This window comes from Typopeltis vanoorti, chromosome 14, assembly GCF_054136105.1.
Source record: "Typopeltis vanoorti isolate ZY-2024b chromosome 14, IOZ_Tvanoo_1.0, whole genome shotgun sequence".
Classification (NCBI taxonomy): domain Eukaryota; kingdom Metazoa; phylum Arthropoda; class Arachnida; order Uropygi; family Thelyphonidae; genus Typopeltis; species Typopeltis vanoorti.
In genome coordinates this window covers 120,262,501-120,279,802 of record NC_143562.1, presented here as the reverse complement: position 1 = coordinate 120,279,802, position 17,302 = coordinate 120,262,501, and the positions used below count along the sequence as shown (strand labels likewise).

The window sequence follows — 17,302 nt, the reverse complement described above, 5'->3', positions numbered from 1 at the left end:
ATAAATGCATGTGAATTAAAAATCACATAAAAAGCAACTTTATAATAATTTCACGATATGTACCCTCAAGGGTTGTATAGAATAATAATAGTCTTAAATGTCATTTTTTTACATTGTTATTAGCTTCCTATAGAGAACTTTCTTTCAAGTTAATCTGCTAACTGTCAGGTCAGAATTCACCAAGATCTAGGTCTTCCTCTGGGATTCTTTTAGCAGTCACTTTGCCAAAAAAAAAACTGCTGATCTTTCTCCTCTTATTCTGGTGATCATAACTTAGATCCTCTGTGTACACATTTTTGATGCCAGTAATGTCAGTAAATTAATTTTTAATACAATTTTGTCATTGATGTCATTTGTTGTTTCACTCTTCTAATTTTCCTCAGAATGTTGTATTTGTGGTTCTTCTATATCTTCTTCAACTGTATTCCTACCATATCAGCTTTGCATACTCATCAATTTCCATATTTACATCTTCACTGAAAATTGTGTCTAAACAGCTGAAGTATTTCACATAATTATGAGAGGGAAAGTAAGCAAGTTATAAATGGTTATAAAAAAATAAAACAAGTGAAATACAAATCTCAGAAAAACATTCATTTCTCTACATAATCCCCTTCAACATTTATACACTTATCACATCACTTTATCAGTCCTTCAAAACCAACAGCATAGTATTATTTGTCTGTTGTATCAGCCAAATATGTACTTCATTTTCAATTTTCTAGAAAAAGGACTAGACAGATTACCAAAAAAAGACTCGTCATAACTCAACTGTATTCAGAGAACAGCCAACAAAAATATTTTCAAAATAAAATTTACCTAACTCCAAAAACTGCAGTAACTTTATAGTAATAAAAGAAAACAAAGATAATGTCCCAGTGGTTATGACTACTGAAGGATACACATCTAAAATGAATAAATTACTAGATAACAATTATACTTGCTGGCTACTGGTTTCAGATCTGGCATGGAAGATGCACAACAAAATTAATAATATGATTAAAAGCATCATCAACTGACAGAAACAAAAAATAAATTGCTACAGGATTATATTTATATATTTTAAAATTGAAAGATAAAGCAGCTACATAATATAATGTCTGATAATCTTCTGAATGGAAGAAGATTAATTGCAACAAAAGCATATAACAATTAAATTTGGAATCTAAATTTTTTTTTTGGAATTTGTTATAGGAGAAGCAGTTTCAGAAAGAGTGTTGCTGTCTTGCACTATATTTGCCTCCATCTGATACGATGTTGTTACCATTTAATCTAAAACAAAAAAAAAGGAATAAAAAAATATAATAATAAATTTATTCAGCTTGTGCCTTAATTGTCAACAATAGCACACAATGTCAATTTTTTTATTGCATACTTTATATGTATGTATGCTGATGTAAATGCTCTAGATTTCTGATGCTCCAAATCGTTAGCCTCTGGGAAAAAATAGCTTGCTGTTAATCTGACTCTCCACTTCAAAATTATTTAATATAAAATATAGTCAATCTTAATTGAAATGAAAAATTATGCTCCAATTACAAAATTACTCACAGTAATCATATCGTTTCCTACAAGCATAGTAAACCAAGTGGGAATTTTGTTGTTATCACTTTTCAGTAGAATAACTTGCTTTCTATGCTCACAATAATATATCTGAAAACAAACAAGATCAGATTTATATATCAGTTTAAATTTTTATTATCTTAATATATATATATATATATATATATATATATATATATATTCTTTTTTTCTTAATATATATAACATTTTAACAAAAATAAACAGTTTTATAAATTAAAATTTATAACAGTTTAAGAATTTGAATTGGCAATCATTTGCAGACCGGTCACTATCCAGACCAGTTTTTGTAGTGAGCCTTCCCATAATGCATAGCATTATACATGTCCATAAGGATATGTGCTTTGCATTATGGGATACTAAGGCAAACAATGTGAAGTCATTAGCTTCTATATATGAGTTGCTGCTCCTGAAAATACTTCAGGTGCAAACTTTGTTTGCTTACACTCGAATAAAGGATTAAACCAAGTATATAATTTCTTGGTATCTTTAATTTATAGTATAACCAAGTGGAAAAACTTCCAATAACCTTATGTGAAATAAATATATTAGCTGTAAAATTTTCGCCTAAATAACTAAGGCATCCTTAAGTACAATAAGACAATGGAACAAAATAAATTACAATAAAAGAATCAATTTTAAAATCTGCTGCTATTTAAGTAGGACAACAGATAGTCAGTAAATTAAAGATATAATAAGATAATAATTAGGAATTTGCATAATATTGAAGGTTTCCCAACTCTCCCTGTATAACCACTCCATAAGGAATCCATTTTTATGAAAAAGTATAGTTTTCTTCCAAAGAAAACTTTGGAAGAAAACTTCTGTTTAGTCAAGATGGCATATTCTGCTCAGGTTCAAGGTACTGGATATAAGATTTATGTTCTCCACAACAGATGGCTGCAGATCTGCCAGACTGTCCAAAGTAAGACACACCACAGGAGTAAGGGATCTGACAGACATCTGGAAGGCTGAGTGAAGAAAGCTTGTATTTATACAAAGAAAGAGATGTAGAAATCCTCTTGGGAGGATGAAAGGATATCAATGTTAAAATGTCGTAGCAATATAATCAGAAATTCATTTAATAAATGGGAATGGAATCTGAGTGATATCTCTAGGAAATCTAGAGACTGATGATCTAAAGCTGTTAGAGGCTTTCTGGATAAAGAAGTCATGAAAGTCATTTTTTATAAAAGCAGATTTGATATAATTTAATACTCTTGAGGTGGAAGTTTTAAATTATAGGAGTTAATAATGAAAAGAACAGGATTTATGATACAAAGAAGGTTATGGAACTCAATCATAAGTTTTGAGGCCATCAATGAAAGACTCGGTTAAAATAAGACTGCTAACAAAAAAGTTCAAAATAATCTTAATTAATGCACATGTACCCACAGAGGAAGCTGATCAAGATAACAAGAATGAATTCCATGATACTCTGGAATAATTGATGAAATACCAAATAATGACATAATTATACTTTCAGGAGACCTTAATGCAAAAACAGGAAGAGAAGAAATATCTAGACAAACAATTGGAAATAACAGCCTACATAAAACTTCAAAGGATAATGGTATAAGGTTAATAAATTTAGCAATATCCAAGAACCTCATAATTAGTAGTACAATATTTATAAGGAAAGACATCCATAAGCAAACATGGACATCACCTGATGGAATAACTCACAACCAAATTGACCATATTTTAATAGAAAGAAGAAGATTTAGAAGTAGCATTCAAACTGTTAGAAATTATAGAGGTGCTGACTGTGATTCAGATCATTATTTGGTAGGATCAGTAATGAAAAGAAAACTTAAACAAAAACTATTTCAATAAAAATAAAAAAAAAAACATCCTAAACTCAATATTGATAATCTGAAAAACAATAACATAAGATTAAATTACTCTAATGAAATAAAAGCAGAGCTTAATAACATTGAAGAAACTGAAAATACTGATACTCTATGAATGGAATTAAGTGTTGTATAAACAAAGCACCTGAAAAAGTTTTAGGATTCCAAAATATTTCATACCATAATAAATGGTTTAATAATAGATGCAAAGAAGCAATAGAAATGAAAAAAGAAGTTAAGCTTAAATGGCTTCAGAACCAACAGGATAACAATAACTAACAAAACTATAGATTTGCTAGTAATGAATCAAGCAAAATTATTAGGCAAGAAAAAAGACATTATTTAAAGGAATTAATTGATAAAACTGAAAAAGAGAATACAATAAATGCAAGGAACTTTTTTCAAGGTATAAATAAACTAAAGACAGGTTATCAATCAAGAACTGCAATAATTAATGATAATAAAGGATAAATTATTGCAAATGAAAAAACAGATGGCTGAAAGGAATATTCCAAACAAACTGCCAAAATCCCAAAGTAACATTCCTACCTAGAATTTATGCTACTTGTGAATCAGAAGTCAAAAAGCCATCATTTAGTGAAATAGAAATAAGCATTAAACTCATAAAAATAATAAAGCTAAAAAAATTGATAAAATCACATCTGAACAAATTAAATATGGAGGAAAAGAATTAACTAACAAACTATTCACACTAATTAAACTCATATGGAAAAATTAACAACTGCCAGAAGACTGGAAAGAATCAATAATAATCCCAATCCACAAAAAAAAAAAAAAAAAAAAAAAAAAAAAAAAAAAAGGAGATAAAAGAAAATGTGAAAACTACAGAGGCATCTCACTTTTAAATACTAGTTACAAAATCCTGTCTAATATTATTCTAAAAAAAATTATTCCATATGCAGAAGAGATTCTCGAAGAATATCAGGATTCAGAATAAGTTATTCAACCATTGATCATCTTTTTACCTTGAAACAAATTCTAGAGAAAAATTGGGAATACAATAAAGAAAGGCATAATATATTCATTGACTTCCAAAAAGTATATGATAGCATACATCAAGAAAGTCCATGGAAAATCTTAAAGGAATTCGGAATACCAGAAAAATTAATCAGATTGGTTAAAATGTGTATACAGGAAAATCAATGTCTTCACTAACAACATTGTCAGAGCCATTCAACATCTCCACTTAAAACGAGGAGATGCAATATCACCTATATTATTCAATATTGCTTTGGAAAAAGTGATAGGAGAAACAACTAAAAGTACTGTATCATGCATTGCATCATTCCTGGGATATGCAGATGATACTGATATCATAGGAGAAAGTGCAGATGATATAACTAAAATTTTTATAAACCTTAAAACCTCTTCTGATAAAATAGGCCTTAATATTAACCAAAATAAAACAGAATATTTAAAAGTAACTAGAGATAATGATCTCAATAAGCCATCAGCTATTCAGTTTGCTGACATGATATTGAAAAACTCAATACAATTTAAATATCTAGGCTCTATAACAAATAAAGATAATAAGATCTAAAAAGAAATAAAGATGAGATTCCAAGCAGGAAATAAATCATATTTTTCACTTCAGCACCTCTTCTCGTCTAGAAATCTGTCATATGAATCTAAAATATCAACAGAATGCTAATTAGACATCATCATCATGTATATCAAGGATTTAGGCCTAGCGGGGCCTGTTCCGGCCTTAGAAGTCATCATTAAAACGTTTAAGAGGACATCTTGGTTTTCTTTTTCCTAATGGCTTACTTTAAGGTTTGTTTTGGTAATCTTTCTATTTTCATTCTTTGAATGTGTTCCATCCATTTATGTTTATATTTTTTAATTTTTTCTATTACTGATTCTTAGTTTAATTCTTTCATAATTTCCTCATTTCTTTTGTCATCAAATAGAGTATACTTTGCAGTTTTTCTCATTTCTGATGTTATTAAACTTTGTTTGTCTTTTTGTTTTATTGTCCAGATTTCACTTCCATACAATAAGACTGGTAGGGCTAATGTATTGTATACTTTTAGTCTGGTTTGTTTTTCAACTAAGTATGGTTTAAATATGGAGTTAATTACACCTGTTATTTTTAAATATTTTGCAATTTTTACATTTATATCTTTTTCATTTTCATATATGATCATACATCCTAGGTAGATAAATGAATTCACCTGTTCTAAGATCTTGTTATCCATTACTATCTTAGTTCTTGCTGGATCTTGTCCTTCAAAGGCCATAGTTTTTGATTTTTCTGTGGATATTATCATACCATAATCTTTTGCTATCTCATTTAGATCTAAAATAGCTTTCTGTAAGTTATCTTCAGAATTTGTAATTATTATTTGGTCATCGGCAAAAAGGAGAGCGTTTAAGTTCACAGTAGGAGAAAGTTTAATTCCTTGATGTAAATTTTTATTCCATTTTATTATTATTTCATTTAAGTAGATATTAAAAAGAGTTGCTGAGAGGGGACATCCCTGTCAGACCCCTTGGTTTATCTCTCTCATATATGATAGCTCTTGATTTAATCTTATTTGTATTTGATTATTTTCATATATACTTGTGATAGCTTTTAGGATATTATTTGGTATTTGTCTTTCTTTTACTATGTTAAATAATATGTTTCTTTTAACTTTGTCAAATGCTTTTTCAAAGTCAATAAATGCAATATGTGTTTCTAAATTGTATTCTCTTCTTTTCTCTATTATTAATTTTAGGCAAAAGGCCAGGTCTATACATAATCGTCCTCTTCTAAAATAAAGTTTTTGGAATATTTCATTAGTTTGCTCTTTAAGATTCTGCTATATATTTTGTAACAGGAATTTAGTATACTGATACCTCTATAGTTTTTAGGGTCATCGCTATTACTTTTTTTTAAAGATAGGAATGACAGTTGCTTTTTTCCATTCTATTGGGGGGATACCAGTTGAATAAATTTTATTTAAAAATAATATTTTTAAATAAAATTGGTGGAAATTGATGGAAATTTTTATTCTATTTTATTATTATTTCATTTAGGTAAATATTAAAAAGAGTTGCTGAGAGGGGACATCCCTGTCAGACCACTTGGTTTATCTCTCTCATATTTAGACAAGCTAATTAGACAAGTTGTATTATTATATGGTGCAGAGACATGAAATATAACAAAAGTGATGAAGAATAATTACAATGCTTCAAAAACAAAATCTTAAGAAATACACTAAAATTCCTTTTTTGCACTTTTCAGGGGACCGGTGGAAAAAAGTGTAAATTGCAGGAAATGTAAAAAAAAAAAAAATTAAAAAAACAATAACATTAAATTACTGCTAGTATGTGAGTCTACATACCAGATTACAAAATTTAATAATTGAAAATAAATGAATTTACAATTACATTTATCATTAAAAAAAAATCTTTAATTGTTGATTGTTTTTGCTTTCGTTTTTTTTTTTTTTTTTTTTTTTTTTTTTTGACATAGCGGCAGATTGCTTTGCATTGAGTTCAATGCTTGACCTGTTTTTTACTATTGTGTTCAAAGTGGACATGGATTCTAGACCTTTTGCTGAATGCACACGTGTTCCGGTATGCCAATCTACACGTTGCAGAATTGCCATCTTTTCTTCTACTGAAATACATTTTCTCCATCACTGCAACTTTCACATGCTAAATTATGTAGCAGAAATTCTGCAATATCAATTCGTACTGTGATTGAAAAATCACGGTATCGCTCATCACTACATTACTGCTGCAAGCGTGCAAGTCACCAAGGTTCGATTTCCGTCGGTGACGTGAGGAGCTGAAGGATCTTCCTCAGCCATAACCAAGTTAGCCGGTTCTGGGAGTGGACAACAGGTTTTTTTCCCCCAGTTTATCCTGGGGTTTTTCATCCCGCAAAGCAGGCAAATCGGCCTTGAGAACTCAACACTACAGGACATAGGCACACGTGTGTATGTGAAAAAATGAACTCAATGAACTTTATTAGAAGCCACTAATAATAAATGAAATCAGAGCTAATCGCATCAGATGGTTAGGTCACTTGGAAAGAATAGAGGATAACAGGCTGGTGAGGAAAACCTTTTTACATCACCCAAATGGAAGACATTCTAAAGGAAGACCTTGCAGAAGATGGATGGATAACATCGAAATGGACATGAAAGAGCCTCAACCTGCAAAAATGGAAGGCATTTTTGCAGGTTGAGGCTCTTTCATGTCCATTCTTATTCTTCTTCTTATTCTCCTTTCTTGTCCACTCTATCCTTAGCCAAACTGGCTAAGGATAGAAAAAAATGGAGAACTGTGGTGCTTGCAGCTAAGAACCTTAAGGGTTCGTGAAGCTTAAGAAGAAGAAGAATGAAAAAGTTACTACTACAGTAACTTATTTTTTTAGAAAAGAAAATGTTATATAATTGTTTTAAAGTTATACTAAGGATATGACAAAATTATGCCCATCTCTATATAGGCACAATTATAATATTAAAACAGGAAAATAACTTGACAAAGAGGAAGAGATAGTGAATTCAATGGGAAGGGGGAATCAGAACCGAAATAAACTTTTTTCAAATGTTATATGAAGCTTACCTGTTGCTGTGACGTTTTGGATTTTGTATATGCTTCAGAAATAATTACAATAACAACTCCTGCTCGATCAACATTTTGTTGAAAATTTCTTAATCTGTCCATTTTTTCAGGGGTCAGAGTTGAGACTTGACTAATGTCACTAAACTGAGACATCAAGCGAGATAAAGGCCTTCGATCTGTTAAAAGAAGTTAAATTCAGAGACAATAGCAAGCAAATATGTTTTAACATAACCTTTATTTTAGTTATATTGTTAATAATTGGTGGATTTTTATATAGAGGAGATATTCATAGATATTATCATATTATTAATCCTACCATAGAGATGATCTCTGTTTCTAACAATTATTTTTTTTTAATTCCGAGTGTACCTATATGTTATTATATGCACAAGGGTTCATTCCAATTGGTGCAATGATCTTAACTCTTTCTTTCAGAATCCAAATAATCACTGACTCAAGACCAAAATACAAAATAAACACATTTAATAAAACAAAAACAATATATATATACACTTCAAACAAATATTACATAACTACAAATTAATTGGATCCAAGGCCTTTTAAAAATAAACTTACACTTAAGACTAGACTAAACACTTGCACAATCACAAAATGTTCATAGCCAGTTTCTTTCTCTGTCAAGGCCCTTTTCAGAAGATATATGACTCTATTCTTCATTTTTACAGGATCCTTTCTCATCACTTATGTAGCACACATTAATTCTTCCGAACTTAAGTCTGTTTCTTTTCTTCAGTAGAAATAATAGTCAGATCCAGCGTCCTTAATACAGATGAAACTTCCTAATCAGAGTTTTCTCGAACATTCCTTTAGAACGTAAATAAGAAATTCTTCTTTTATTCACTAAATGCTTATTGACAGGCTTAACGCTTCCAATAAAAAAACTTGCAGTTCTACGATTCCCAGTTTGGAACCTACTATAAATCTTTCAATTAGTGTTTCCTCCAATATTCCTTTTAAAACGATCTATAGCAATATTTCCCTTTTATTTATAAATACTTATTCCACATTAAAACTTAATAGTTCCACGATTCCTTTTTCGGAATATACTATTAATTTTCCTCTGACTGTCACATAAAAACTTAAGTTCCTCTGAATCTAAATATCTGCCGGCCTGTGTTCTAAATTCCTTCCGAACGCTTTCCTTGTCAGCTGTCAATCACACATCAAACTTCTCAGCGAGCATGCGCACTCCTTGAAAATGGCAAGCGAGAAACTAAATACTGTATAATGGCTGACATGGTTGTTTCTGTTAGCGACAAGAGAATGTCTTCATAAAACACAACTTTTGATAATTTTAAATTACAATAAAATTCTTGTAAGTAATACAAATATCAAATCCAGTAAGTACATAAATTTTTAACTGCTTTACATATCATTTTTGACAAAACAATTTCAATAATGGGCACATCGCAGGTGCCGACAATGCGTGTTATGAAACTAAAACTAATAAACATTCTAACATAAACAATACCTAAAAATATTCAGAATTTTAAATTATGATTATTTTTACAATATCTTTAACATAACCTTAATTATTTCAATTTCTTAAACTAATATTTGCAAATTCTGAAATGCAAACCATAATTAACAATGAGTTGAGGTTTCTGACATCATTTAGTGATTAAATGACAGTCTAAACTTCAATTAAGGTTTTTTTTTTTCATTTTCATAATACAGATTGTAACGAAATATTACACATTAATATAACTGTCATTATTATTTATTACATAAGCGACTCCATGAAGCTTGAAGACGCATCACATGATGCCGTGCTTATTATTCACGCAGCATCTATCATACCTCTCTTTGCAACTCATTCACTGATAAAGCACTTACAACTGCATCTGCCAACACGTTTGGCATTCTCCAAGCAAATAAACTGTGTTCTCAGATTACTGCTAACTACTTTTATAAAACTTCCAGGAATAGCCCCTACTTACTTCTCCCCTCTTGTCAAGTATAAAATAATTTTTTCTCCGTCTACATTTTTTTTTCTACAAAACCTCTTTAGCAATGCCATGCTTATTATTCACGCAGTATCTATCATCCCTCTCTCTGCAATTCACTCACTGATGAAACACTTACAACTGCATCTGGCAACACATTTGCCATTCTCCAAGCAAATAAACTGTGTTCTCAGATTACTGCTAACTACTTTTATAAAACTTCCAGGAACAGCCCCTCATTACTTTTCCCCTCTTGTCAAGTATTAAATAATTTTTCTACAAAACCTCTATGTTTCTACCTATCACACTTATGTTTTTTTTTTATGCGGCTCCCACCTATGAAAGGTAATCTTATAGCATACATACCATTGGCAAGCTCAAGATTTTTTTTTTCTTCTATTTTTCTAGATTTTATTATTATTTATTTTACATAGTCTGGAAACCCTGCTATAGAGATTAAAGATGGAACTTTTTCAAGCTACTTCAGGCCTCCAATAAGCAAGGGCAATGAAATTCATCTTATTGCCCTAAAAACCATAACAGACATCCATGTCCACAATGGTATTTAAACCCACAGCTCATGGGTTGGAAAGTGGATATGCTAACCACTCAGCCAACCATCCCCAATGTAACTATTTGTAAGCATAATAATAATATATACAATAGAGCTATTGCAAATAAATATATGGGGGGGGGTTAAATTCTATCCTTCACAGGAGTATATATTAGTCTAATTATCTCACTCATCTTCCATCTTATATTAAGCCTATTACAGATAACAGGAGAGTTAATTATACAGCTACAGTCTTCTCTGTCTGTCAATACGCTTGTGTTCTCTAGCCAATTTGTCTCTTGTCACAGAGAAGAGGAGGAATTTAAGTATTTGGAAATGAAAAAAACCTTACCACTATATGAGACAGGCTAAAGCATCTTCAATTAATAAAGCCTTTATAAAAATTGTTCCTTGCATCCTAGACAGTATTCAAATGCAGGTCTTACCAACTGATCTGCTTCATCACTACTGACAATGTTACAGAGGATATACTGTAATTATATCCCTGGAAACTGCTCAAGTGCATTCAAAATTTAATTATGCTAATAAAATCTCTACAATACTATGACTAATAACTGTTTAAATGGTATAGTCAAGGCATAATGAATGAATATATAAAAACATTGACTAGAATGATACCTGATGCATCAGGCTCAAATCTGTAAGTAGAAGATCGCTTTATATCTCCAAGAGAATTTAAAATTTCTGTTTCAGCATTACTGAAAAAGACTTCTCCTTCAGGAATAGTAGGCAATTCCCTGGGTGTAGTTGGAAGTCCCTCTTCAGTATTTGTTGAATCTGAAATTTCCAAAACATCAACAGAACACCAAACTTGATAGCCATCCTTTTCAAGAAGAACTTTAACTTCAGTTGCCTGGAAAAAACATGGAAGGGAGATTATAAAAAAAGAAGATTGACTAACAAAGCAGTAAAAAGTGAAATGCAAATATATCAACTATTTTATTCATAAAATATAACTGGTGGTACAGGGAAAGCCAAAGATGTGTATCAACCTTTACAAGTTCTTTTATTTTTGGTACTAGTTGTCTGTTTGGTAGCTTGAATTTGCTACATTTTTTCTCTAGAATAATACCTCGGGTTTCTGTTCTCTACCTTATTCCTACAGCCATACATGCAGTGAATTCAAGGGTTTACACCAAATATACTGTAGAGACCTAGAACTTCTGTATTTGAAGGTACAGTAACAAAGCAGTTCTGCAGGCTTCTTGCTAGATCACAGGACAGAACATGATGGCAACCCATCAGAAGGCTTCTGGACCAGCTAGTGAATAATTCTTCTAGCACCTACTCTATCAGATTGTCTCCAGATGGAATCAGAGTACAGAGATATGTGGAGGTGCAGTCAAGACTGCTGAGTTTTTTTTACTTGGTTATGCTATATATTAAAGATGATAAAAAATTATATTCTTGATTTCATCATTTATCCAAGTGTAAGCAAATAAAGTTTGTCAAATAGCCCAATCATAAGTAACTTCACAACTGGGCTACTTACATATAGAGGTTAATGACTTCACATCGACTGCCTTAGTGTCCCATAATGCAAAGCACATATCCTTAACATGTATAATGCTATGCATTATTGGAAGGGGCCACTACCCAAACTGGTTTCAACCTTTATTGAGGCCTCACCAATGGAAGCCAGACCCAGAAGAGATACCAAGGTTGAAGTAATGCAGAAGTCATATTTCCCATAAACAAGTAGTCAAAAGGTGTCACACCTTATTACTAAAATACTTGGATTAGAGATAGATATTGAAAGTTTTTTCCACTTGGTCTCTATATACAAGTGGCCCAGTAGTGAAGTTACTTCACACACTAACTTTGCTTACACTTGGTTAAAGGATGAAACCAAGAATATAATTTCTTGGTATCTTTAATTTATAGTCAAGACTGCTTATGACCAGATAACTAGGTGCTGTGGTGTGTGTGTGTGACGTGTATGTAAATCTTTCACCCCACACTGTATGTCCTAACTCTTCAACACAAACAACAAATGAACACAAAGTTGAATTCATCCAGAATAACATCTTATTCCTAAGAGCCTCAAGTGACAGTCACAATTGCCCACATTATACTTTAATAATTCCTTCCATCAGCTTATAAGAGTAATAATACCTAAACATCAGTGGGATGATATTCCACAGAATGCCAAACCTAGAATCCCCTTTTGTGTTCTCGAACTGAAAATTTTCATTTCCCAATTCATGGTATTTATTTGCTATTTCCATCATTCTCCAAGTGATATGCCTAAAGCTCAATTTCTGCAGTTTCAGCTTCCTGAACAAAAACCATTTTCCTTGAATACATCAATATTCACTATATAATCCCTGCCCCCCTCCCTACACACAACCTTCCTTACCTGTAACACATTGATGCTACAGGTGAGCAAGCTTAAGGAGCTGACTTGATATTTTCTTTCAACAGCCCAGAATGTACTCCTTGGAGATAATAAAAGAAAGGCTGATCTAGAGGACCAAAAACAGATTGAATGAAACAGGAGGAAGAAAGTTGGATCAGTAGGTTTAAAGTTGACTGATTTTTTCAATTCCACTAGTAACACTGGAATAAGTAACTAAAAACTTTTTCTCTTAACATTCTCAATTCTCTTAACCAGTTCATTCATGGACACCATAAAAGTCAGATCTACTAATAGTACACACCACAATCTTGCTTACATATTCTATTCTATAGACATCTTCCCTCAGCTTGTAACTTTATATCCTCTGACCTCTAATGGCACCCAAATGAATTAATCTCTGTAATTTTCACTCTTCTTTATCATAGTGGGATTATTGTTTTTTTGCTTCTGATCCAAACATTTGCTTTGTCAAAATCACTGAAATAATTATTTCTGAAATGAAGGACTTCATCATCATCATTATTCCACTCTGAATTCTTTCCCATTATCCAAGGCTTGGTTTTCCAAATAAATGTTCCAAAAAAGTCCAAAACAAATCAAAAGTGGCTTGAGACAAGACCTTCAACTTCATACCAACCCACATAACAGCTAATAATGACTGCAAAATTCAAATTCATATCTGACTTTGATGCTGAAATTGCACTCATGCCTTCTCATTCACTGACAACCCACTGGACATAACTTATTTCTCTTGCTGATGTAAGAAACATTCTCTGAAATAAAAGAACTTTTTAACCAAAGGCAAGTTAGGTAGTCTCATAAGGATGTGCCAGGGTTTTTCCTTGAATGCGATTCAGGTTTTTCATCCCACAAACAGCCAAACTGACCTGAATACATAACAGTGAAATTCAGTTAAGAACATCAGGATGTACAATAAGGCATTCTTGACATTAGGCCTGTAAGAGGTCTGAGTGCAGTGTATCGGTTTAGAATTTGGTTTAGTTGGAATCAGAGGTGAAGCCAATAAGGATATGAGAATAGTAGATGAGTAACGTCTGCTGTGTGCTTTGCGTCAGTTTGCCTGTCTTGTTTCCCTGAAAAAGTTTCTGGGAGGAAAACCTTATTATCTCTGTATGACATTAGAATAAAGAACAGAGAGGAGATTTCCATAAATATATGTATATATGGAGACAGAAAAATAGAAGGACATGAATCAGAGCCCAAGTGTTTAAAAACAATCATTTGAGAGCCAAAAATATTGGAATCTTGAATAGTAAGATGCTTTTACAGGAGAACCTTAAAATGGGAACTACGTGTTAAGACCAGTATCTCTCCCTGCTTCTACACCAGCACAATAATTACAATCAACCAACTGCTTGCTAACAAGTCATTATTGTATTTCACACTACTGTTGGTGCTTTCTCTCTCTCTCTCTCTATACACACACACACACACACACACACACACACACACACATATATATATATATATATATACATATTGGGTAATGTAATATCAATTATATGCAATGAGCATTTGTTAAATTGACTATAAGCACACTGCTTACTATTACCAAAATTATTGCAGTGTTCACACGTAGCAAGTTATATTAATTATGAATCATCTATGTTTCTATTACACAAATTATGTATGCAGTTGACATTACAATAGAAAAATGAACTGTTGAAATAATGTCCAAAAAGCTCTGAAATATATGAATTAATACTTAAATGCTGCTATAGTCTAGACCTGATTATAGCTGACTGACTGACTTGATAAATTAGCAAGATGTGAGAGCTAATCGCAGGTGGTCACTTAAACAGAAGGGGAAAGGTTTGCAAAACATGTTTGATGCCACGATAACAGGAAAAAGACCAAGATTTAGGTAGAATGATTACTATTACTATTATTACGGGCAACTCCAGGGAGTCATTAGACTCATCGAGGGAGGCTCCAAATCATATTCATCACAACTATTTGACATTCACAGTATCTATCATACCTCGCCTTAAACTCATTCACTGTCACAGCATCCACCACAGACTCAGGGAGCGCATTCCACTCATTCACTACTCTAAAGTAAAGAACCCAGCTCTAACACCTTTACTAACCACACTTTTGCCCAGTTTCCATGGATGTCCCCTAGTCCTCCCACAACCAGCCCTGTTCTCAAAAATATCTTCTGAATTAATTTTATAGAAACCCTTCAGTAATTTGAATGTCTCAATCATATCTCCCCTCCTCTGCCTATCAACCAATTTTTGCAACTCACAAATCCTCACCCTATTCTCATACGGTTCATTCCACAGACCTGCTATCATCTTGGTCACTCGCCTCTGGATCCTCTCCACCTCCTCCCCATCAAGAAGAAACCTAGGTGACCAAATCTGAGCACAGTAGTCTAGATGGGGTCTTATCAAGGCTCAATACAGCGGAACAATAACCTGCTTGTCTCTGCTTGTCAACGTATTCTTCAGCAACCAAGTGATTTGATGAGCTGATTTGGCCACTTTTGCAATGTGTCCCCTAAATTTCAATTCCTTATCTACCAACACTCCTAAATCTCGTGCCTCATCAATTTCCTGGAGCACGGTTCCACCAATGCAGTAAACTGCCGCCAATCTTTTCACCCCAAAATGCATAACCTTACATTTTGCCACATTAAACTGACATACATTCTCCTTAGCCCAGACCTCCAATCTATCCAAATCATCCTGCAAAATTTTGACGTCATCTGCATTCACTATTGCCCTACCCAACTTCGCATCATCCGCAAACAAATGAACTGTTCCTCTCAGATCCTTTCCTATATCATTTATGATATAGGAAAGGATCTGAGAAGAACAGTTCATTGTGGCACACCACAAGTCACAGGCCATCTTGTGGACTCTACTCCTGAGTAAACCACTCTCTGATATCTCTCCATCAACCACCCTCCTATCCATCTCACCAACCCTATGTCCATTCCCATATGCTGCAATTTTCTGATTAGAATTCCATGTGGTATCCTGTCAAAGGCCTTGGCAAGGTCCAGTAGAATCACCGTAAACCCATTACCCTTATCCAGTTCAGCCGTCACTGTGTTATAATACGTGAGCAAGTTACTGAGGCATGACCTACCTTTCACAAAACCATGCTGTCCCCGATACAGTATCCCATTTTCTTCTATCCAATCTTGTATTTTCCTCTTGACTATTTTCTCTAAGACCCTGATAATGATTCCTGTTATGCTGATTGGCCGGTAATTTTCAACAGCAGCCTTGGAACCACCTTTGTGCAGTGGAACTATTTTCCCCTCTTTCCACCCCCTTGGGACTGACCCAGTCCTGAGGCTCAAATTAAACAAAATGGTCAAGGGCACTGACAATTCTTTGGCCGCTTCACTTACGACACGAGCTGGTATACCATCCAATCCCACAGATGTATTGACATTGAGGTTCTGTAATAGACTAGTTACCTCTACTTCATTCATCACAATTCCAGTATAAGCTGTTGGTTCTTCCATTCCTGCAAAGTCACCACCTGGATGATATACTCTTGCAAAGTGCTCGCTCAGTAATTCCACAATATCGACTGATTCGGTTACCTCCCTACCCTCAGCATTTTTTAAGATCATTCTACCATGAGCATTTTTCCTTTTACTTGCAACATATTGAAAAAACTGTTTGGGATTCACTTTAGCCTGCGTGGTCAATTTCCTTTCGTAATCTGCTTTTGATTTTCTTACCACCCTTGTTACCATCCTGGCCTGAGCTTTATACTGTTCCTGCGCCTGATGGTCATCCTTCTCCTTAAATTCCCTCCACTTGGATTTGGGTTTGATTTTGTTAGCATTGATACCTTTCCTCTCTCTCACAGATTCAATCTAGTCCACTTTCTCACAGAAGCTGTTTCTTCCTTATGTCTTATAACTGCATCCATAGTGCTGCTCTTTTATTATATTTGCATTGTAATATTAAGAAGAGGCAGTTAAGATGATGCAGTTAGAAGTTTCTTAGAAGACAAAATAAAAGATCTGACAATATTGGAATCGTGAGTTTGGAGGAAAATTGTTGATAGGAAGTTAGTAATAATGTAAACTTTTCATATAGTACTATCATAGTATCTCTGCCCCTTGAGGATGCATATCAAGAATTTAAATTACAATAGCGATGTCAGTATTGTAGGCATGAACATGTATGCAGAATTTTGTATATTCATGGTATTTTGCTAACTAGCAATCTTATGTTTTATGTTGGGATATGCAAATTCATATTTGTACAGCCTCTTCTTAATATTACAATGCAAATATAATAAAAGAGCAGCACTATGGATGCAGTTATAAGACATAAGGAAGAAACAGCTTCTGTGAGAAAGTGGACTAGATTGAATCTGTGAGAGAGAG

General features: G+C 33.0%; 1 protein-coding gene across 1 annotated transcript in view; it reads right to left on the bottom strand.

The window, feature by feature from the left end:
• The window catches only part of LOC150099864 (uncharacterized), a 133,624-nt gene that overhangs the window by 50,897 nt on the left and 65,425 nt on the right, over positions 1-17,302 (bottom strand). Inside the window, exons 10-12 of the mRNA XM_090404502.1 lie at positions 11,178-11,412; positions 8,019-8,194; positions 1,552-1,653 (exon numbers count right to left, since the gene is read on the bottom strand). Coding sequence (XP_090260628.1) covers positions 1,552-1,653; positions 8,019-8,194; positions 11,178-11,412 — 513 coding nt within the window. The remainder of the gene's footprint in view (positions 1-1,551; positions 1,654-8,018; positions 8,195-11,177; positions 11,413-17,302) is intronic.